This window comes from Schizosaccharomyces pombe (assembly GCF_000002945.2).
Source record: "Schizosaccharomyces pombe strain 972h- genome assembly, chromosome: I".
NCBI classification, from domain to species: Eukaryota; Fungi; Ascomycota; class Schizosaccharomycetes; order Schizosaccharomycetales; family Schizosaccharomycetaceae; genus Schizosaccharomyces; species Schizosaccharomyces pombe.
In genome coordinates this window covers 2,684,632-2,703,811 of record NC_003424.3, presented here as the reverse complement: position 1 = coordinate 2,703,811, position 19,180 = coordinate 2,684,632, and the positions used below count along the sequence as shown (strand labels likewise).

Genomic DNA, 19,180 nt, shown 5'->3' with positions numbered 1-19,180 from the left:
AACCTGCTTGAAGCTTTGTAAAGTCTGCTGAAGAGATGCAATCACGGTTCTTAATATCCCCGACTCTCATTCGAACCTTTGCACACCATGCAAATTTAACCCCTCGAAAAATCTTGCATGATTTACCGGAAGCAGCGCATGCGAGGAAGCAAATTCCATTGCGACCAGGCGTGATTCTTGTCAAAAAAGGAATGACTAATGCTTGGGATGAGAAAACTGGTATGCAGGTTCCCTTAACGATTCTACAATTTGATAGAGTGCAGGCAATTGATGTGCGTACAAAAGAAAAACATGGTTATTATGCAGTACAAGTTGGATCAGGAATCCGCAAGCCTAAATCTATTACTAAAGCAGAGCAAGGGAATTTCTTTTCCCATAATATCTATCCAAAAATGCATGTCCGGGAGTTTCGAGTTCGTGATGCGTCAGGATTGGTATCACCTGGAACCATTTTCACTACTGATTATTTCAAGCCAAAGCAATATGTCGACGTTAAAGGCATAACAAAAGGAAAAGGATTTGCCGGTGTAATGAAGCGATGGGGATTTTCTGGTGGAAATGCATCTCATGGTGCATCTTTATCTCACCGTACACCAGGTTCTACAGGTCAAAATACTACACCATCCCGTGTGCTGCCAGGAAGGAAAATGGCAGGACATATGGGTCATAGGAGTAGGACAGTGAAAAATTTATTGGTTTGGGCGGTAGATGCAGATCTCGAGTGTATTCTCGTCAAAGGATCCATTCCTGGTCCGAACAAAAGTGCGGTTTACGTGACAGACACAATAAACAGAAGTACAAGTGCAACCAATTAAAAAAAAAATACTTTTTTTTTCTATCTCATTTAATATTTAACGAAACATAATACATTAGTCTATTTACTCTCCGTTTTGTAACTACTAGGCAATGCTTGTCGAATTTGAAGGATTCGCTCTTTTTGGTCAGGAGGCAAAACATTGATTTGATCATCTGTCAGTGCCATTAATTGAGCTATTAATGCAGCCTTGGTTGCATTTTCATCTTGTGCTGCAGTTGTAGTAGTTATGTTGTTGGTAGCATTTGTAGTAGCTTGTGCAGAAGTTGTAGTTAGGGATGGGCTTCGTATGGAACCAGATGAGGGAATACTGCTTGACCTGATGCCTGTTGAACCATAAGCTGGATTTGCCATTCCATAGGCAGGGGGAGCGGGATTATAAGCTGAGGTAGTAGGAAAACCTCGAGCGGGAGAAATTGGTACAGTGGCAGAAGCAGGGGTTGAACCCCGCGACGATCCAACGGCTGCAGATGGAGTCGAAGCATATGGTGCGGCGTGCGAACCATACATTGGTGAAACTTCGGCGATTGTTGAGGAAGCCCGTCCATATGGAGCAGACGGCACACTAATAGGTCCAGGAACTGCAGAGCTATACGTATGCATGGGTGAAAAGTAACCTCTATTAGGTTCTTGCGCACCTGGTAAATTAACACCGGCCGGAATCAGCAAGTCTGCCACTACGGATTCAGAGGTGTATCTTTTCATAAGCATAGCTTGAAAAACAGCATAACTCAATTGGGGATTTGTCTCAAAAAGTTGAGCTGCTTGCTCCGGTGCTTCCAAACAAAGAGCTTTGATAGCAGATAACATATAATCAATTTCGTTAGGTGCAAGTTGTGCTAACACGCGATAGACTTCATCATTTGCTAAAACGCCGGATGGCCTCGCAGAGCCACCACGATAGCCAGCAGGGGGATATGAAGGATATCCATAAGACTGAGGCAGAGGTTGAGTAGAAGGTTGGGTTGGAGGATACGAACCGAAGTTATTTCCATATGTGTAAGATTGATTGGCATAAGATTGAGGATAATATCCATATCTTGAAGGACCTAATAATTTATCAAGCCTTCGTATTTGATCAGCGGTTGGGAAATCTACACGCAATCTACGTGTTCCAGCATCGTAGTTGTTAAGGTTTCGAACTGCAGACGCTGCAGTAGCAGGATCGTGATATTCACAAAACCCATATCCCTTTGGTTGCCCTGATTCAGGGTCAATGACCAACTGAAAGGATTTCACAGGTCCACTTTGCTTAAAGATGTCAATGACCTGTTCCTCAGCCATTTCATAAGGAATATTGCCCACTACTTATTAGAATTACTTTTAAACAAAAATTTAACTTACCATAAACCACACATGATGGATTCATGTTGTATGTGGTAGAGGATAGCTGAAGCCCTCGCGTCTTCCTTGGGACGGTGTTAGTAAAAATGGGCAAATGATGTGTCGAATATTTTTCGGAATCAATCCCAAAAGTAATATCAACTTTAAAGAGATAGCTAAATAATTTTATACTTCAGCCAGAATTAATAAAAGCATCGCATACACAGTGCCTAATAACTAAGAACTCATTCATTCAGCAAGAAATTTGTGAACAATAAATGATAATATCTCCTTTCATACTTACATTTTGCAAACGCTAACTTGTAAAAACCTGCTTAATGTATAAAGATCAGCCAAAAACCTTACACTTCATTTTCCAACTACGGTCCTAATTACAAAGGGCCACAAACTCCTACACTCCGAGGCCGAGATGTATTAAAATTTCAAAATAGCGCTATAATGCTTATTATTAAATATTAGTACTAAAACACTCCTACCGATTAACTTGAAAAATTTAATATCAAAATATGCAGTTCGTACTGTGAATCAATTTACACCTGATAATATTACTTCACATATGTCTGAAAATCACCAACATTGGCCATACAAATAGTTGGCGCAGATCAAAGGCGGTTTCATAAAGATTACTCGGTCTAAATTTTTAATTTCAAAACACAAGAAGATATTAAGTGAGATATAGAAAAATGGTTATTTTTTGAGTTGGATCAACTAGTTCATGCTAGCAGATTAGGGAAATTAGTCAAACAAACCGAATCCCATATCTTCATCAGATTCCTCCTCTTCCTTGGCTTCCTCCTTCTCTTCAGCAGGAGCTTCGCCATCAGCGGCAGCGGGAGCAGCAGCACCGCCAGCAACAGGAGCAGCACCAGCACCAGAGCCAATGTTTAATAAAAGTTCCTTAAGGTCCTTGCCCTCAAGAGCCTTAGCGAAAATGGTAGCCCAAATGGGTTCAACATCGACGTTGGCAGCCTTGGTTAAAGACAAGAGCTTGTCAGACTACGCAACAATTAGTATAAATTAATTTAACAAAAACCGAATAAGAAGGAATAAGACGACTACACGCTATGGAAAAGATCTTTTACCAGTATCGGTAGAAGTACATTCACAACTTTTCTAGTAAAATATAACGTACGGTGATTTCAATACCCTCGTCAGCCAAAATGAGAGCTGAATAACTGGTAGCAAGTTCAGATGCAGACATTTTGACCAGTGCTGTTCTCTTGTTGTAAATGCAAGTGTTAAAAAACTGTGTTTTGTTTCGTTCCCTATCTCGTGACTATTTTTACAGCCCTACCCTAATGTGTGTGTCTATTTAGTAGGTGTTACCTTGCTAGTACTAGGTAACAATTGATTGAAAACGCGTCGGACGCGTTTTAATTCCTTCACAATCCCTACTAAGCAAGAAAATTCTTGCCATAAACCAATTCTTTCTCTAACAAAACTATTTCCTTGATTTATTTTTTAAAAACCTAATCTTTCTTTTCTTTAATAATATAAAAAACTCTTTTCAATTCCAGAATAGTGATAATTTCGTGCTTAACAAGTTATAATGGCAGATACAGAGGTGGAAATGCAAGTTAGTGCAGCAGATATGAATAATAATGAAAATGGACAAGCACAATCAAATTATGAATACGACGTGAATGTACAAGATGAAGAAGATGAGGCCGCCGCCGGTCCTATGCCCTTACAAATGTTGGAAGGCAATGGGATTACTGCTAGCGACATAAAAAAAATTCATGAAGCCGGATACTACACGGTGGAATCAATTGCTTATACTCCTAAGCGACAACTACTTTTGATTAAAGGAATTTCTGAAGCAAAGGCTGATAAGTTACTTGGCGAGGCAAGCAAACTAGTTCCTATGGGATTTACCACCGCCACTGAGTACCATATTCGAAGAAGTGAATTAATTACGATTACAACTGGATCAAAACAACTAGACACTTTGTTACAAGGAGGCGTTGAGACTGGAAGCATTACAGAATTATTTGGTGAATTCCGTACCGGTAAAAGTCAAATCTGCCATACACTTGCGGTAACCTGTCAGCTTCCTATCGATATGGGTGGTGGTGAAGGTAAATGCTTATATATCGATACAGAAGGAACTTTCCGTCCTGTTCGTTTGTTGGCTGTTGCAGATCGATATGGCTTAAATGGTGAGGAAGTTTTGGATAACGTTGCATATGCTCGTGCTTACAATGCAGACCATCAACTAGAGTTGCTCCAACAAGCGGCAAACATGATGTCTGAATCCCGATTTTCATTGTTAGTTGTCGATAGTTGTACTGCCTTGTATAGAACAGATTTCTCTGGTCGTGGAGAGCTCTCTGCTCGTCAAATGCATTTAGCAAGGTTTATGCGGACGCTACAGCGCTTGGCAGATGAATTCGGTATTGCTGTTGTCATTACTAATCAGGTGGTCGCCCAAGTGGATGGCATTTCCTTTAATCCTGATCCCAAAAAACCAATTGGTGGTAATATTCTTGCCCATTCGAGTACCACTCGACTTTCTTTGCGGAAAGGTCGTGGTGAGCAACGCATTTGTAAAATTTACGATAGTCCGTGTTTGCCTGAGAGCGAAGCCATATTTGCCATTAATTCTGATGGTGTTGGTGATCCCAAGGAAATTATCGCACCTGTCTAAATTATTTTAGTATCGTTTCATTTTTATTTATTATTTTGCAAATTCTATGGGATGAGTTTGTAAGGATAGATATGTATGTGATGCTTTTTTGATAATTTCCTTACGATTTACTCTGTATCTCATATTTTTCTTTCAAGTATGCTCTTAAAAAAGAGCAAAAACCATTTGATCACACTTATTAACTCTCTGCTAAATCTTCATTACGTTTATTCGCATTAAACTATCAGGTTTTTGTAATTGCCATTAATTATGTTTGGGTGATTGGGTTACATTGGTGAACAAAATGTTTCACTTAAATTAATATTCGCTAAAAGTTTTTCATAGAAGTTTTCGTTCTTTTTTACATTTAAAGACCTATATGATTATATTTATCTCTACTACCCAAAAATGCTTGTCTTGTTACAAATTCAAATAAAAAATTAAATATAAAAAGTTTGCTATGGTATTAAAGTAAGAAGAATTTCTTTCTTTTTCTTTCTTTTTTATACTAAAGAAGCCTAAGGATCCACTTGCATTAAAACGCACGCAAAATGCTAAATTCTTGAAATTTTTACTATTATTTTGAATATTTGCATTGACTAAAGTAGGACTTCATGTTCAAGCTTCATTGAACTTCTGGGATTTCGGTTGCTTTACTTAATACAATATTCTTTTTCTTCTTTATGTATTTATTAGCACACTTTTATCAAAAATCAATTCTTAAGAGGATATATTGTAAGTTTTAGGAACATAATTAAATTTTTATTAGATTCACTGAAATGATAGTTAATTGTATCTTTAGGATTCATGGTGGTGGTATCTTACTGTTTTGAGGACCAGCATAGTAGTGTGCTACTACAAAATTAACAGAGAAATGTACCAGCGAAGTACCAAACCAAAACCATACTCAATTACCATCTTATATTTTAGAAATGACAGACATAGGAAAACATAACACAGAAATAGAACAGGATGAAATGGAAAATCTTCTTCGCATGGATCCTGTTCGATCCAGCCTCGATGTGGAGTCTCGAGCGATAGAGCCGGACAACATTGCTGGAGAGTCAATTGTTGAAACAAGATTCACTGGAGGAGATTCTCTGGACGAACCCATTCGTGTTACATTATTTAATGAATTTAGAGCTATTGGTGAAAAACTCGTCTATGTTTTGTATCCCAAAAATGCTCAAGTACTACGCGACTGGGACTTGTGGGGTCCTTTGATTTTTTCCCTCGTAATTGCTTTAGCACTTGCCTTGTCTACTGACAAGATTGAACGAGAATCTGTTTTTACAGTCGTTGTCGCGCTCATATGGTTTGGGGAAGCGGTTTGTTCTTTAAATATAAAATTACTAGGGGCCAACATTAGCATTTTTCAATCTATGTGTATATTGGGGTACTCCTCTTTCCCTTTAATGATTGCTTCTATAGTTTGTGCATTCGTTCCCTTAATATTTATACGCATACCTGTGATTGTTGCAATGTATGCCTGGACATTGTTCGCTGCTATGGGTGTTTTACAAAATTCTAATCTATCCAACAAAAAATTGTTGGCAGTATACCCTTTATTCCTTTTCTACTTTTCTCTAGCTTGGATTATCTTTTTATAAAACTTTCGTTTTATTTCAGGCATGATAATATACACTATGAATGATAAGCTATGACAATTATTTAAAACAAAGTGAAGTGAAGTTTAATTTTGTCCAGTAACCCTAGCATAATCTTGTTGAGCATACGCCTCGATTTGTTGCATTTTGCTTAGCTCTATTTCAGCTGCTTCAAGCCTATTAGGTAGAGCTAATCGCTCCTGATTGTATAGAAATTCGTAGCACGTTAAATTTTTCCTTTCTGTTTGCAAAGCCTTCCAAGCATGCGAGATTTTCTTTATCAAAAAATTACGTTGCTCATATGAAGATCTAACCAAATCATAAACCCGATTTTCCAACTTGTTACATTCCAATGCTTTCTTAGCTAAATCTCGTTGAATGTCGTTCGTATAAAACTTTTCAGCGGCTTCAACGTCTTCATCGTCTTCCTCGTAGATTACCAAGCCTGGCAACAAACTTGAGGTGTTGTGAAGTGCACTGTACGTTTCCAAAAATTCCTTCTCGAATTGGATATAATCGTCACTTTCTAGTTGCCCTATCTCTTTCTTTAGTAACAATCTACACCTCTCAATTTCTTCATTTGACAAATCAGGCACTTTGTTAGCCGTTCCTTTCACTTTTGAATTTCCAAACGGATAATTAATGGCGTCCGATGAAATCAAAGCAATCATTTCTTTCAATAAAACATTTGCAGTCGGATCTTCATTTTCAAGTGAACGCTTCCATTTTTCTGGTTGTGTTACAGATGGTCGAATCAAATCTCTTTGAATAACCTGTGACCTCCTCGCTTTTGCCAACCTTTCTTTTTCTGCAATACGTTCTTGGATACGACGTTCTCGGTCTGTTGCGTCTTCTTCAAGCACTCCAACAGTAGCTTCAACATCAGTTTCGTCCGCAAATCGAGGCTCCATTAGTTCATAGTCGTTTTTAGGTTTAGGTAGTTTTGCAAGCAATTCTCGCAAAGCCTTCAATCGAATTTTATTTTCTCTTTCACTTGCTAATCGTCCTGCTCGCTCCGCAGCTGCATTAATAGAAAATGTGTCACGTGGTGTTCTAAAAGGAGTTGCTTGAGGTGCTGCCAAAGCTGAGCCATTAGCTGCATGACTGGGAGTAACTCCTGTGTAACCAGTACCACCAGGTTGTAAAGGTATACTTTCCTGACCCAAGAGAGAAGATTGTTCGCGGTTCCTCATCAATTGATTTCTAACTTCAATTGTAACTGAATCCTCTCTTCCCTCAAGTTCACCACTAATTGGTGTTCTCAATGGAGTAGCTCGTTCAATTTGTGTATACTTTCCTAACAAATTAGTACTGTAATTAGCATCTGGAGTCGTATCAGTCATAGCGCGAGCACGATCGCCTGCAAAGCCTAGTTTCACTACTTTATCCAGTTCATCTTGAGACACAGTAGGACTAGGTAAATTCAACTTCCGCCTCTTGCTCATCTGCTCAGCCTCGGCAAGACGTCGCATTTTTTCTTCTTGGGCATCTTTGTTGGGCTTTTTTACTCTATCAATAGGTTTTGGCTTTTCAAAATGACCAAATTTTCGACCTTCGGATTCCATTTCATTATTCCGTATTCCATTTTCAATTATCTTCTGGTCCGCTTCTCGCTTTTCCCGAAAATTTTGCCTGTCCTCTTCTGAGGTATCATAAAAACCAATCGCTGGCTTTTTTTCAAATGGAATAGAAGCGTTATAATCCATTTCATTCTTCTTTCGACGGAAGAGCTTTATACTAAGTTATAGATTAACATAATGAAGGAAAAACAATACAATAAAGTAATAATAATAACACATACTTGATTCCAGCTGCCTTCAATTCTCTTCGCTTTTGGAGATGTGACAATCTTCTAGTTAATTCAAGCTGCTTTTCTCTATCCTTTCGTTTGGCTTTCTTTCCTTGTGTGTTTGCTAAACGTGCACGTGCTTCACTCAACATCTCTTTTTCGTCTTCATCCATGTCAATGGCATCAGGGAGTGCAGGTAGGGTTTCTAAATTGGGCTCTGCTTCGCCAAAACGAAGCCGGGAATTTGGATCGTTAACAGGCGCAGCTGCTTCTGCACCTTCTCCACTGATCAATCCCAACTGCTCGTTCTCTTTCGCTTCCAAATCATCAAGAAGTTTTTGATAGCGTTCTAAACATTGAGTGGCCGTCCGACCTACAATTGGAGCAATCGTCCGCCACTGTGTAGGAAGTAACTTAGCTAAGTGTAATAATTTTTCGTCCTCTTCACGACTCCATTCAGTCTAAATGTGAAGGAAATGTTAACAATAGGTCTTGTCAAATAACAAATAGTGATTACATGTTTAACATACCTTTTTAATGCTTGGATCGATCCATTCATACCAACGAGCTTTACATTGTTTAGGAGTTTTGCGAACCAGCAATGAACTTATGCGGGCCCATTGGTTTTTACCGTATTTACTGACAGCAGCCTAGGAATTTGCGTTAGTATTCTAAATATTAAAGGAAATATGTAACTAATAAATAAAAAAATACCTTTAAGATTTCATCCTGTTTACCAATAAGTTAGTAACAAAAACATTGCGCGTGGTAGAAGGTTAAAATCATAGTCTTTACCTCTGTATTTTTCCAGGCACCTAAATTATGTTAGAAAATACAATAAAAAAAGTTACAAACCTCCTTTTAAAACAACCATTTTCTAAATATTCGCCAAAACCCTGACAATTGTCAGAAAGCGTGGTAATGGAGGTTTGTAGTAACTGTAACAACTTGCGACGAAACAGGGTGGATGGGAAATTGAGGTAAATGTCGAGTGCAGCAGAAAGTGACCAAAATTATATTTTATATTTAAAGTAGTTTTAACTTTTAAAAGAACAGTTTCTTAAACACACTAATAGTCAAACCAAATATTCATTTTATTGTTTTTTCCAGTTTGCTACGTATCACATATTTACCTTAAATTATTTCAATGTAGCACATGTTTCTTTATCGCAAAAATATAATAGCGCAAAATCGTTGGACAACATTAAATTTTTTTGAATATTCCTAACCGTTGAGTATTAAGAAAATATTTGACAAGCAGGATATAGCAATGATCAAATATGTTTATCTTGAAGGTGGATCTACCATACTCTTCCTCTTATTTATGGTTGGTATATCAACAAGTAACTACAAGCATTGCAGTATTATGTGTATCGTTAAGTAACCTAATGACCGCGTATTTGTCAGCAATACTACACTACGTTACATATCACTATATGTCATATGTTGGAATACTAATTAAGATCCGTCTATTGATCATCACGGGTAACTATCCGTCTATATACATAGATACCCGTTGATAGCAACTATTTAGAAATATTATAAATAGAGTTTTAACTGAACTGAGGAACGAGGTTCAGTTATAAGCTATATTAGTGATAGGTAACATTTTATAACCTAGTTAATACAATACCTATACTCAGTTGCTACTCATACGACCTGTGTATTGTAATATAATAGACCACAAGGAAAACTCACCGCAGTTCTACGTATCCTTAAATTAGATAACAAACTGTGTAGCTAGCAGTATTGTGAAAAATAAAATAAGCAATGCAAAAGAAGTATAATGTATCACGCATTTCAATTTTAATGGAATACACTCAAGTTCATTATTTTTATGGGTACTTTGCAAACATATGAATGCATTAGTTTAGCAAAAGCTTTCTTAGATTCTGTGTGAAAACATTAAGAAACTGCTTTATTTGTTTGTTTCTGAAGCTCATCTTTTACTTTCTTTAGGTTATATTTTGCAAATTGCCGCTTTTTTTATGCTCGTCCATGGGTTATCATCTATTTGTTAGACAAACCAACAAAGTTTACGATTGAACAATTGTTCTATTTATCATTATCGAATTTAAAGAAAAACTTAAGGTTTAAAAGAAATGTCAGTGCTCGGGAAAACTTTACAGGAGAAAGTCAATCTCTTGGCTCAATATCCTCAAACAGGGTTGTCTTTAAAGCAATTAGTGTATTTTGGTAAGAATTTTTGCTCAGTTAATTTTTCTTAGATTACTTCATACTAGAAATTTTATACTGACTGCTTAATTTTTATTATGAAGGCAAGAACCCTACACCAGGAACACTTTTCCGGGCTGGCTTGTTTTTGCGAGATGAATTGCCCATTCGCTTGGCTCGGCGCATCCAAGACCTGCAGAATCTTTCACCGATGCTACGAAGTATGAAGCGTATATCTTCCGTAAAGGCTGCTTACGGTAGATCTATGGAGGTAGGTCAAATGTGTATATTTGCATGTTCGATACTTGTCGAAACATAACCAGAAATCAAACAAAGCTAACTGGTTGAAGGAAATTATTGAACTGAAAGGAGTGGAACTACCGAAATGTCTTCCAAAGCACGCTCGATATCACAATGCCCCGAAATGGAGGTCAAGTTTAATGGACTCTGAAATTCTTCATAATCCCTCGCTTGCAAATACTCATTTAGACTCTTCAAAAGGTCGCTATTTTGAAACAGATTTTTCTGACCAAGATAATGGCGTTGATTGTAATTGGCCCGAATCTTTGTTAAAATTTAATAGTAATTTTGCATACCTTTTAAATACCATTCGAACTAGACACGATAACGTTGCAGTCGAAATTGCTTTGGACATACAAGAATACCGAAGGAAGACTAACCAAATTGACAACAGTATTCAAATATTTTTGGATAGGTTTTACATGTCTCGTATTGGAATTCGAATGCTGTTAGGTCAATATATAGCACTTGTCTCTGAACCGCCGCGTGAGAATTACGTTGGTGTGATAAGTACACGTGCAAATATTTATCAAATAATAGAAGGTGCTGCTGAAAATGCCAAGTACATTTGCAGGCTTGCGTACGGATTGTTTGAAGCACCTGAGATTCAAATTATTTGCGATCCTTCACTTGAAATGATGTATGTAGAGTCCCATTTAAATCACGCAGTCTTTGAAATTCTCAAAAACAGTCTTCGTGCAACCGTAGAATTTCATGGTGTAGACAGTGATTTCTTTCCTCCCATAAAGGTCATTGTTGCAAAAGGACAAGAGGATATAACCATCAAAATCTCTGATGAAGGAGGCGGTATATCCCGTCGAAATATCCCTTTAGTTTGGTCATACATGTTTACAACTGCCTCTCCTACATTGACAGATGATCCTCACGATATCGTTAGCGCAAATTCTACTACTCCTATGGCTGTAAGTGAAACATTTTATTATTGATCGTTGAAATATATAATACTAACAAACATGCATAGGGCTTCGGGTTTGGTCTTCCTCTCGCTCGACTTTATACTAGGTATTTTGGTGGAGATCTTGAGCTAATTTCAATGGAGGGGTACGGAACCGATGTATACATACACCTAAATCGTCTTTGCGAAAGTGCTGAACCGCTTCAGTGATGAATTTCATGTTTCGGGAGTTCTGCTAAATATTACATGTCTATTTTAATATCATCTATTTAGTTTTTCCCTTTTTTGTTTAAATTTTTTGTCCTAATAAACAAACTGAGGAAGTTTCAAAAAATTGCATAAAGTGCTCGAAAGTTTGACATGCAATCAGCAATACTTAGGACTAGTATCAAAAATAATAATTCCTACGAAAGACAATTTATGAACCTGTGTAATAATTTACATGAGCTTTGAACTTTGATCAAAAATAAGGTTACTCAATGGAGTAGACGCATAACGCTTCTTAGGTTGTAAAGAAACGACAGGTACCTCAGCTTTTTCAAGTTCCAATGCTTGTCTCCTCAGCCCTGTAGAAATGAACTCAACTGTTTCTAAGAATTCTTTAGAATATTTGCGAAAGTCCTCAAGAGAATTATTTAGTTGAATGGCTTCAATGCATTTTCCAGCTGAAGATAAAATGTCGGGGATCTTTGCTTCAAGTTCGAGGATATTTTGTACTTGCTGAGTATCAGAAGATGTTGATTTTTCACTAAAAAGATCGTCGTCACTATTAGTCATCGTTCAAATTTTGATAATTTATGTTATTGAGAGATTTATTAAATATCCAGTATTCACTCTCAATCGTACATTCCCGTCTATTCTTTAATAATTAGTTTGATTTATTAATGGAACGATTGCGCCTGCGTCCACAATTTCCAATAGCCAAAATAAATGAAAAGATATTAGAGAAAAGTGTAGTGCTGTGAAGTAAGTGCTTGCACTCGAATCTTAGCCATGTTGTAAATGAACGTATTAGGATTAATTGGTCATATATATTGGTACAATTTTTTCCTTAATTATAATATTATCTCTAAATTTGCTAAAAATTTATAGAATTGCAAACCGAGACTTTAAAAAATTTAGAAAAATGTATTTATTTTCAAATATCTAGTAACATCATCATTAAAGAAGCAAAAAATAAAATAATATATTTTAAATGAAAAAGGATAGCCAAAATTGCATTTTTTATCTATAACTCTACATCCGAACTCATTTCGATGCAGATATGTGAACATCTGATGGCTTTTCTGTCGGACGAGAACCAAATATGGAACTGCCAACACGAACAGAGTCGCTTCCATATTTTATAGCAAGGAGATAATCAGAACTCATTCCCATAGACAATTGTAAAGGGATACCGAGCTCATTTTGCAAAGACTCACGAAGATCTGAAAGAACCTGTACTGCGTTAGGAAGAGCAAAGATGAATAAAAAGGAAGAAAAAGGAAATAATCTTACCTGGAAATCTGGGTTGTGATCAGATAATTGAGAATTGGAAATAGAGCCAATAGTCATGAGGCCTTTGAGTCGCAAATATTTCATGTCTTGAACTTGCTTACAGAGTTCAAGAACTTTAGACGGAGTAACTCCTCCCTTGTTCTCCTCACCACTGGTATTTACTTGAATATAGACATTTAAGGGTAGTTGTAATGCCTCACGAGCGCTGTTTACCAAACGAGCCTTCTTTTCAGTATCAATGGTTTCAATACTGTACAAGTTTTTTACAGATGCAATTTTCTTGCACTTAGATGACTGTAAACTACCGATAAAATGCCATTGGACGTCGTCGGGCATCTATGGCACTGTTAGCCTTGTGAATGGAAATAAACAATGAGAACCACTTATTATCTAACTTAAAAAAGTGTTTTTAAAGATGGTAGGCATCAAAAAATAGATTACCGAAAACACATAATACATTCTAGCACTTACCAACTCTACTTTCTTTAGAAATTCTTGCATGTAATTCTCGCCAAAGTGCCTTTGACCAGCATTGTACGCTTCCATCAAGGTTTCAACAGGATGAAACTTGCTAACAGCTACAAGAAGAACCTAAAAGCCATTAAGGCAATTGTTAGTGATGGATAAAGCAGCAGGCGAAATTGGAAGATTTTTAGGGAATCCCAAAAATGTAAAAGTGAAAATATTCATTTTTTTAGATCTTTTCCTTCACCTCAGCTGACATAAACAACGCTATTTCAGATAAACCCATTTTAATCGAAGATATCTTTGCAACATTTTATTCTCGGCGAAGCATCATTTCCTTAAATATTATAAGCCTAAAAATAAAGTATTATATCGTCGAGTTAAATAAATCTTTCACGAAGCTTATTAGCTGAGCAGTATGACTTTATTCGCCTGGAGATCAGACATCCGAAATTCAATTTTACCAAGTACCCGAAAAAACAACCAAAATCACTCATACAAACTTACATTGCGGCCATTTGCAGATTGCTGGATTTGACTTCTAATTAAATCTAAACAGCTATGGATAGTACTCATGTTGAATGAAAGCTATTACTACTTTCTTAGTCAAATCCACCTGACAGTTAAATTACTCTGCTTAGGTCTCTTAGTTGAAATTGATTTTGAGTGATACAAAATGTGGGATAAAGAGTACTATATGGGGGTATAGCTATAGTCTCTTCTTGACTTTATTAACCTGGAGAAGCTTACAGAGAGTAATTGCTGATCAAAGTGGGAGGAAGAGGTACCAAATGGGGGTAATGATATTATATGTCACAGAAACAAGTAAATAAATAAACATTAATGGCTAAGAAACATTTAAAAAGAAATCACTAATAAAGGATTAATGTTAATTTGGCTACAAAACCGACGAATTGTAACCCATGTTGATTGACAAACCTCTCTTCTTTACAATGAGTACACAGGAGAGGAAAATATTAAACAAGAACGCTCTTTTTCTATTTTATCAAAAAAAAAAAAAAAATTCAGTTCAAATAGTTGATTGAACGAATGGAGAGTTTACAAGAGTGTTTTACTCAATGTTTAGATAATTGATACAAATATTCAATCATGGTAAAAAAGTTTCATAGTTAAAAAAGGTTTCTGAAACAATTCAAAAATCCATTGGGTTAAAAAAATTATAATAATTCAATATATTTTAAGAGAAGAAATTGCGTTGACTAATTTTCGGATGTATTCAAAGAAATCATGAAAAAAAAAACACAAAGAAATAGAAAATGAGAGCACAAGAGAATCAAAATTCTTTTAAAGAACTCATGTCCTTTAAAGAAACTCATTACTTTGTTCTAAGCGAAACGGTCGTTAGGGTTCACCATTGCTTTATTCCGTGAACAAAATTTCAAAACTATTGTACACGGGGAATCCACTGGTGTCTACAACAGGATCATTGCCAGGACGAACCACCAAACCGGTGTGCAACCCGACTTTTCTTGCAGCTTTCAACTCGTTGATATTGTCACTCAAGAAGAGCCATTCTCTAGGATTTGAGTTTCCCACAATTTTCACATAACTGCCACACTCAGTTTTAAGCCCTATAGTAGTATCGTAATATCCAGAGAAATACTTTAGAAGGTTTCCAGCATCTGAATGCTCGAAATACAATTTCTGAGCTGGAACACTCCCACTGGAGTAAATGTAAACACGCATTCCCAATTGCAAACTACGTTGAATAGCAGGAACAACATCGGGGAACAAGTGTGAAGTTAGTTCATTACTTTCATAACCTTTTTTCCAAATACGACCTTGGACCATTTTGAAGGAACGTTCTTTGCTTCCTTCAGCATGCAACTTTCGTAAATTTATCAAGGCCTCTTCAGGCGTTTTTCCAAGTTCTCGCAAGTTTTCATCACTTTCATAATTTTCATTAACATAACTTTCGTATCTTGAAGCAGCGTATGGAAACTAGCATGGGTTAAACACGATCTACATTGTTCTCAATAAAAAACTTCACTTACCAATTTGTCTTTGACAAATGAAATGCTACCCACAGTCCCTTCAATATCCAAGAGCAAATTTTTAACCATTTTTTGTAATAAAGAGATGCCGTACAACTCACTTTTCTTTTAGGACACAAGTTTTATGCAACTTTAAAGAAGTAAGATGTGCAGTAAGTAGGATTAGTACTTTGCGAATTCAGCTATGCATCACGTAAAATAATTTAAGATTACAATTGGAATTTTATTGGATTTTACTTTCTTAAACATATGGAAAAAGAATTTCAACAGCTTGCAGCTTTTTATTGAGAACATGCATTTGAATAATTATCTTATGCATGCCTGTCTTTTAGAATAGAAAATACGGACTAGTTATTTTTTAACCATTTTTTAAATTCATTAATTATTCATAGATTAATCGCGTACAATATATGTTTCTACCAAGATGTCTTTTTTTTGTGGTCAAGATTGATAAGTAGAGCTTATTACGAAACGAATAACATTTTAAGTTAAATAAATCTAAGGGATTTCATACAGACAAAGACTTTCTGTGTACGTTAAAGGAGAAAGGTGTACTAGGAGGATTATCAGGAAGCTCTTTAGCCATATCAACAGCATCAGCAGGTGAGCTCTTATTCATTACAAAAAGACCCTGCAATGAAGCCATACTTGTATTTTTTGGACACACTATATCACTTAAATCGTCAGCCATCTCTGGGGAGTGACCGTAAAAGCGAGTAAACATTTCGCGAACTTGTTCAGGTGTAGCATTTCCAAGATATGCTTTAACGTCAACGCGGCCCGGACGAACGAGAGCTGGATCAAGCTTTTCAGGATGATTAGTTGTCATAAATATAATCCTTTCGTCTGATGAAGTGACACCGTCGAGTGCATTTAACAACCCACTAAATGTAACATTGGCATGAAACCCAACTTCCCCAGATCGTTCCCTACCTTGAAATGCAGAATCAACATCCTCCAGTAAAACTACTGCCTTGGGAGGTACATTAGAAAGTAGATGGTTGAGACGATCGTCAGTTAAGCCTTTTTCAGCCAAGTTTAGAACGCATATGTCGTAGTCCAATTCACCTGCAAGAGCATATAAAAATGAGGTTTTTCCACTTCCAGGAGGTCCATAAAGAAGATAGCCTCTTCTATATGGAATTCCTCTTGTATCATACCATTGTGAATTTCGTAAAAAGTCATGAACGTCGTCTGTAATCATTTTTTTAACATTGCTTTCAAGTACAACACTAGAAAGCATCCTTTTTGATCTAGGGTGCCCGAAAGGCTTCCATTCAGTGGCCCAAGCCGTGTATATAGTAGTCTTGTTTTTTTGAGCACTTTGCATGAATTTTTGAGCTTCTAATAAAAGTTCGGAAAAAATTCCACGATCTCTTGAAAGAGTGGTAAGAGTAATTGTCTCCCAAGGTGTTCCAGTTGTTAAATCTTGCAGACGATTGCTACGCTCTCGTTCTACTTGAATCCAACACTTTTTGTACTTTATGTAATGCTTTCCAGGACCTGGAACGAGGCTGAATATACGATTTGCAACTTGCTTGTCAGGTTTTTCCCTAGCATTTTGCGGCATTTTGAGTTGTCTGTTGCTTTCAACAGCCAGCTGATTTGAATAGCGTTTAGGCACCGTGCTCATCCAATGCAAAAAGGCATTATAACTTTTTTCTTTGCTTGGAATTTCGACAGACACTAGCATCCTTCTTTTTACTAAGCTTGCTCCTGAAATAAGCCCACGACGTAATATGGCTAGCCCAGCACCGAAACCCATTAAACCAATACCAGCACCTAAAAATGAATTTCCACTTAGTAACCCAGAAATGCCAGAAGACGTCGCTGCATCGGCAGCACCTATATTATCCATTTTTAAAGTGGAAAGACGATGAGAAGAAGGGAGGAAAGTTAATATTAATTTAATTCTTCAACGTAACGATAGCGGTTTCTTGCATATAAAGGAAATTTTTGGTATAAATAATTCATAGAAACAATTAAACCTTTATGAATATAATCAATTCTTTACGGAGGACATGTATAACAAAATATTGTAGTAAATCAAATGTCAAAACGCATATGTCAAAATGACCAGTAATTGATAGGTTTCAAACAAAAAAGAAATAAAATGTTCAATGAAGAAATTATATAATCCAATTTTATTGGAATGTTGAGAAAAAATGGAGGAGTTTTTGGTATGAACGAGGTTCTGGGTGAGGTTCATGTAGCCAACAATTTAGTGCTTTGCTAAGAAATTCCAAAAGTCTATGACTTCCGATAGGAGCGAAATAGATATGTTAGAACTAAAGAATAGTATAAAGCTAATTACATGAAACTGTTTTTCACATTGTTAATGTTTGTTTTAAACTTTTAATACCAGCTTGAAAGGTTCTGCTTGAAATAGAGAGAGTAACTTTGCAAAATATTTAACTTTTGACATTGAAATATTTTATGTAAAATGTTGGAAGGATGCATCTTGCTAGTGTTTAATATTTCCAGCCTACATGTGTGTGTTTACTACCCAATTTTTTAGAAATTGTTGCGAGTCTGGAAATCTAAGATCAAAAGTAAAGTATCATATCAAACCTATCCAGTGACAGCAATTGAGTAATTAAGAAAAAATTTCTTCCGAGGTCGCTTGATCTGGACTTTAGAAATGATACAAATGTTAGAGCCTGTAAATAAATTTTTTAATGACTTGATCACATTGATGATGGTAGCATATAATAAATATTCAGAACAAAATAACTGCATATAAATTTGCATTTCACACTAAGATAAGTAATTGATGTAGAACATATACATCCCGATTCTTCATGGCAGAAAAAACGCTTGCAAGTATGTTAGTGATTTGCAATTTTGCACTTGATGAATATAATTAAAAACTAAAGCTGCATCCAAAACATAATTAAATCGAGGCTGATGTATAATATTAATTTTCTTACAGGTATTCGTAAGAGATCGTACTTTGGAAAAAAACTAATGACTTTTAAAATCATTGGGCATACTTTAGTATGAAATTCAAATTGTATTTTGAACTGAGTTGGTGATTATGTATATGCACACTTTCTTTAAAAGATCAAAGATTTTGACAAAGAAAATTCTCTTGGCGAACAAAGAAACATCAACAAAGAACTTGGGAGGAAAGAAATAGTCATTGTTAAAAGCTAAGAAAGGAAAAGTCTTCGAATTTGCCAAAACATTAAGAAATTCTTTATATACTCAAATCAATGTATTTTAACCCACTTGCACTTCTTATACAGGTTTTTCAAGATGCATTTATATTTACATATACTGGTTACCCTGCTATCAATGTTCAACATCATATTCAAGCGTTTTCAAAACCAAAAAAGTTATACTTACAAACCTTGAGTTTTTCATTTCATTTCTTTTTTCTTTCGAGATCAATGAACATACTAAAAAGAATTCATTCAAGCTGAACACCTTCAATGCCTTTCATTGTTTAAAGACTTTATTATATAATTGTACATAATTTAACACAATACAAGCAAGTCCCGAGTGGCTCAATCGGTTTAGAGCGTCTGACTCTTATGATGGTCATCAGAAGGTTGCGAGTTCGAGTCTCGCCTTGGGAGGTTATTTTTTAATGTCTATATCTTACAAGTCCTTCTTATGTTGCAGTAGTG

The 19,180-nt window shown here is 36.2% G+C and overlaps 11 protein-coding genes, 9 long non-coding RNA genes and 2 other non-coding genes across 22 annotated transcripts, besides 1 other annotated feature; 10 read left to right on the top strand and 12 right to left on the bottom strand.

Moving 5' to 3' along the window:
• On the top strand, window positions 1-2,392 carry mrpl9 (mitochondrial 54S ribosomal protein uL3m). The gene has a single exon (NM_001019315.3). It carries the CDS (start codon window positions 36-38, stop codon window positions 813-815), a length of 780 nt encoding a protein of 259 aa, NP_593885.1. The 5' UTR covers window positions 1-35; the 3' UTR covers window positions 816-2,392.
• Window positions 806-2,195, bottom strand: rna15 (RNA-binding protein). The gene is made up of 2 exons (NM_001019314.3): window positions 2,159-2,195; window positions 806-2,118 (listed from the first exon to the last, which is right to left on the bottom strand). The coding sequence occupies exons 1-2, from the start codon at window positions 2,181-2,183 to the stop codon at window positions 875-877; spliced, it is 1,269 nt and encodes a 422-aa protein (NP_593884.1). The 5' UTR covers window positions 2,184-2,195; the 3' UTR covers window positions 806-874.
• Window positions 2,393-2,598: 206 nt separating the features above from the next.
• On the bottom strand, window positions 2,599-3,380 carry rpp101 (ribosomal protein P1). Its single transcript, NM_001019313.3, has 2 exons — window positions 3,291-3,380; window positions 2,599-3,154 (listed from the first exon to the last, which is right to left on the bottom strand). The coding sequence occupies exons 1-2, from the start codon at window positions 3,357-3,359 to the stop codon at window positions 2,894-2,896; spliced, it is 330 nt and encodes a 109-aa protein (NP_593883.1). The 5' UTR covers window positions 3,360-3,380; the 3' UTR covers window positions 2,599-2,893.
• A 162-nt stretch (window positions 3,381-3,542) lies between these two features.
• On the top strand, window positions 3,543-5,702 carry rad51 (RecA family recombinase Rad51/Rhp51). Its single transcript, NM_001019312.3, has one exon. It carries the CDS (start codon window positions 3,708-3,710, stop codon window positions 4,803-4,805), a length of 1,098 nt encoding a protein of 365 aa, NP_593882.1. The 5' UTR covers window positions 3,543-3,707; the 3' UTR covers window positions 4,806-5,702.
• On the bottom strand, window positions 3,674-4,773 carry SPOM_SPNCRNA.3213. Its single transcript, NR_192580.1, has one exon. It is a non-coding gene; the product is annotated as a non-coding RNA (long non-coding RNA).
• SPOM_SPNCRNA.3212 lies at window positions 5,558-6,153 on the bottom strand. Its single transcript, NR_192579.1, has one exon. It is a non-coding gene; the product is annotated as a non-coding RNA (long non-coding RNA).
• On the top strand, window positions 5,677-8,908 carry SPOM_SPAC644.13C (Rab GTPase-binding protein). Its single transcript, NM_001019311.3, has one exon. The coding sequence runs from the start codon at window positions 5,717-5,719 to the stop codon at window positions 6,392-6,394; it is 678 nt and encodes a 225-aa protein (NP_593881.1). The 5' UTR covers window positions 5,677-5,716; the 3' UTR covers window positions 6,395-8,908.
• cdc5 (splicing factor Cdc5) lies at window positions 6,382-9,113 on the bottom strand. Its single transcript, NM_001019310.3, has 6 exons — window positions 9,036-9,113; window positions 8,976-8,995; window positions 8,895-8,909; window positions 8,711-8,830; window positions 8,193-8,641; window positions 6,382-8,128 (listed from the first exon to the last, which is right to left on the bottom strand). Exons 1-6 carry the CDS (start codon window positions 9,052-9,054, stop codon window positions 6,478-6,480), a joined length of 2,274 nt encoding a protein of 757 aa, NP_593880.1. The 5' UTR covers window positions 9,055-9,113; the 3' UTR covers window positions 6,382-6,477.
• SPOM_SPNCRNA.3211 lies at window positions 8,919-9,155 on the top strand. Its single transcript, NR_192578.1, has one exon. It is a non-coding gene; the product is annotated as a non-coding RNA (long non-coding RNA).
• A 134-nt stretch (window positions 9,156-9,289) lies between these two features.
• SPOM_SPNCRNA.202 lies at window positions 9,290-9,465 on the bottom strand. The gene has a single exon (NR_150624.1). It is a non-coding gene; the product is annotated as a small non-coding RNA, LTR proximal (non-coding RNA).
• Window positions 9,466-9,586: 121 nt separating this feature from the next.
• Window positions 9,587-9,926: an LONG TERMINAL REPEAT.
• A 126-nt stretch (window positions 9,927-10,052) lies between these two features.
• pkp1 ([pyruvate dehydrogenase (acetyl-transferring)] kinase Pkp1) lies at window positions 10,053-12,514 on the top strand. Its single transcript, NM_001019309.3, has 4 exons — window positions 10,053-10,376; window positions 10,460-10,626; window positions 10,706-11,578; window positions 11,638-12,514. The coding sequence occupies exons 1-4, from the start codon at window positions 10,283-10,285 to the stop codon at window positions 11,779-11,781; spliced, it is 1,278 nt and encodes a 425-aa protein (NP_593879.1). The 5' UTR covers window positions 10,053-10,282; the 3' UTR covers window positions 11,782-12,514.
• Window positions 10,512-10,747, bottom strand: SPOM_SPNCRNA.3210. The gene has a single exon (NR_192577.1). It is a non-coding gene; the product is annotated as a non-coding RNA (long non-coding RNA).
• med11 (mediator complex subunit Med11) lies at window positions 11,662-12,534 on the bottom strand. Its single transcript, NM_001019308.3, has 2 exons — window positions 12,014-12,534; window positions 11,662-11,953 (listed from the first exon to the last, which is right to left on the bottom strand). Exons 1-2 carry the CDS (start codon window positions 12,346-12,348, stop codon window positions 11,938-11,940), a joined length of 351 nt encoding a protein of 116 aa, NP_593878.1. The 5' UTR covers window positions 12,349-12,534; the 3' UTR covers window positions 11,662-11,937.
• Window positions 12,535-12,691: 157 nt separating this feature from the next.
• SPOM_SPAC644.09 (pyridoxal phosphate homeostasis protein) lies at window positions 12,692-14,168 on the bottom strand. Its single transcript, NM_001019307.3, has 4 exons — window positions 14,041-14,168; window positions 13,540-13,659; window positions 13,069-13,404; window positions 12,692-13,008 (listed from the first exon to the last, which is right to left on the bottom strand). The coding sequence occupies exons 1-4, from the start codon at window positions 14,107-14,109 to the stop codon at window positions 12,820-12,822; spliced, it is 714 nt and encodes a 237-aa protein (NP_593877.1). The 5' UTR covers window positions 14,110-14,168; the 3' UTR covers window positions 12,692-12,819.
• Window positions 12,793-13,068, top strand: SPOM_SPNCRNA.3209. Its single transcript, NR_192576.1, has one exon. It is a non-coding gene; the product is annotated as a non-coding RNA (long non-coding RNA).
• SPOM_SPNCRNA.3208 lies at window positions 13,314-13,586 on the top strand. The gene has a single exon (NR_192575.1). It is a non-coding gene; the product is annotated as a non-coding RNA (long non-coding RNA).
• SPOM_SPNCRNA.3207 lies at window positions 13,761-16,808 on the top strand. The gene has a single exon (NR_192574.1). It is a non-coding gene; the product is annotated as a non-coding RNA (long non-coding RNA).
• Window positions 14,642-15,702, bottom strand: utr4 (methionine salvage haloacid dehalogenase-like hydrolase). Its single transcript, NM_001019306.3, has 2 exons — window positions 15,549-15,702; window positions 14,642-15,495 (listed from the first exon to the last, which is right to left on the bottom strand). The coding sequence occupies exons 1-2, from the start codon at window positions 15,615-15,617 to the stop codon at window positions 14,914-14,916; spliced, it is 651 nt and encodes a 216-aa protein (NP_593876.1). The 5' UTR covers window positions 15,618-15,702; the 3' UTR covers window positions 14,642-14,913.
• On the bottom strand, window positions 15,991-17,748 carry bcs1 (iron-sulfur protein assembly ATPase). Its single transcript, NM_001019305.3, has one exon. It carries the CDS (start codon window positions 17,404-17,406, stop codon window positions 16,057-16,059), a length of 1,350 nt encoding a protein of 449 aa, NP_593875.1. The 5' UTR covers window positions 17,407-17,748; the 3' UTR covers window positions 15,991-16,056.
• On the top strand, window positions 16,926-17,510 carry SPOM_SPNCRNA.3206. Its single transcript, NR_192573.1, has one exon. It is a non-coding gene; the product is annotated as a non-coding RNA (long non-coding RNA).
• A 240-nt stretch (window positions 17,749-17,988) lies between the features above and the next one.
• SPOM_SPNCRNA.3205 lies at window positions 17,989-18,220 on the bottom strand. Its single transcript, NR_192572.1, has one exon. It is a non-coding gene; the product is annotated as a non-coding RNA (long non-coding RNA).
• An 826-nt stretch (window positions 18,221-19,046) lies between these two features.
• Window positions 19,047-19,129, top strand: SPOM_SPATRNALYS.04. Its single transcript is given in 2 exon segments — window positions 19,047-19,085; window positions 19,094-19,129. It is a non-coding gene; the product is annotated as a tRNA-Lys (tRNA).
• Window positions 19,130-19,180: the final 51 nt, after the last annotated feature.

Excerpts from the sequence above, each read along its gene's own strand:
- mrpl9 (NM_001019315.3), top strand. The coding sequence starts at position 36 with ATGCAATCACGGTTCTTAATATCCCCGACTCTCATTCGAACCTTTGCA.
- rna15 (NM_001019314.3), bottom strand. The coding sequence starts at position 2,183 with ATGAATCCATCATGTGTGGTTTATG. Across the intron at positions 2,119-2,158 it reads TCCATCATGTGTGGTTTATG|TGGGCAATATTCCTTATGAA; the intron begins GTAAGTTAAATT and ends TCTAATAAGTAG.
- rpp101 (NM_001019313.3), bottom strand. The coding sequence starts at position 3,359 with ATGTCTGCATCTGAACTTGCTACCAGTTATTCAGCTCTCATTTTGGCT. Across the intron at positions 3,155-3,290 it reads ACGAGGGTATTGAAATCACC|TCTGACAAGCTCTTGTCTTT; the intron begins GTACGTTATATT and ends ATTGTTGCGTAG.
- rad51 (NM_001019312.3), top strand. The coding sequence starts at position 3,708 with ATGGCAGATACAGAGGTGGAAATGCAAGTTAGTGCAGCAGATATGAAT.
- SPOM_SPAC644.13C (NM_001019311.3), top strand. The coding sequence starts at position 5,717 with ATGACAGACATAGGAAAACATAACACAGAAATAGAACAGGATGAAATG.
- cdc5 (NM_001019310.3), bottom strand. Across the intron at positions 8,642-8,710 it reads TCGATCCAAGCATTAAAAAG|ACTGAATGGAGTCGTGAAGA; the intron begins GTATGTTAAACA and ends CTTCACATTTAG. Across the intron at positions 8,129-8,192 it reads TTGAAGGCAGCTGGAATCAA|TATAAAGCTCTTCCGTCGAA; the intron begins GTATGTGTTATT and ends TCTATAACTTAG.
- pkp1 (NM_001019309.3), top strand. The coding sequence starts at position 10,283 with ATGTCAGTGCTCGGGAAAACTTTACAGGAGAAAGTCAATCTCTTGGCT. Across the intron at positions 10,377-10,459 it reads AAAGCAATTAGTGTATTTTG|GCAAGAACCCTACACCAGGA; the intron begins GTAAGAATTTTT and ends TTTATTATGAAG. Across the intron at positions 10,627-10,705 it reads CTTACGGTAGATCTATGGAG|GAAATTATTGAACTGAAAGG; the intron begins GTAGGTCAAATG and ends AACTGGTTGAAG.
- med11 (NM_001019308.3), bottom strand. The coding sequence starts at position 12,348 with ATGACTAATAGTGACGACGATCTTTTTAGTGAAAAATCAACATCTTCT.
- SPOM_SPAC644.09 (NM_001019307.3), bottom strand. The coding sequence starts at position 14,109 with ATGAGTACTATCCATAGCTGTTTAGATTTAATTAGAAGTCAAATCCAG. Across the intron at positions 13,405-13,539 it reads TTCTAAAGAAAGTAGAGTTG|ATGCCCGACGACGTCCAATG; the intron begins GTAAGTGCTAGA and ends ACAGTGCCATAG. Across the intron at positions 13,009-13,068 it reads ATCACAACCCAGATTTCCAG|GTTCTTTCAGATCTTCGTGA; the intron begins GTAAGATTATTT and ends AACGCAGTACAG.
- utr4 (NM_001019306.3), bottom strand. The coding sequence starts at position 15,617 with ATGGTTAAAAATTTGCTCTTGGATATTGAAGGGACTGTGGGTAGCATT. Across the intron at positions 15,496-15,548 it reads CATTTGTCAAAGACAAATTG|TTTCCATACGCTGCTTCAAG; the intron begins GTAAGTGAAGTT and ends AACCCATGCTAG.
- bcs1 (NM_001019305.3), bottom strand. The coding sequence starts at position 17,406 with ATGGATAATATAGGTGCTGCCGATGCAGCGACGTCTTCTGGCATTTCT.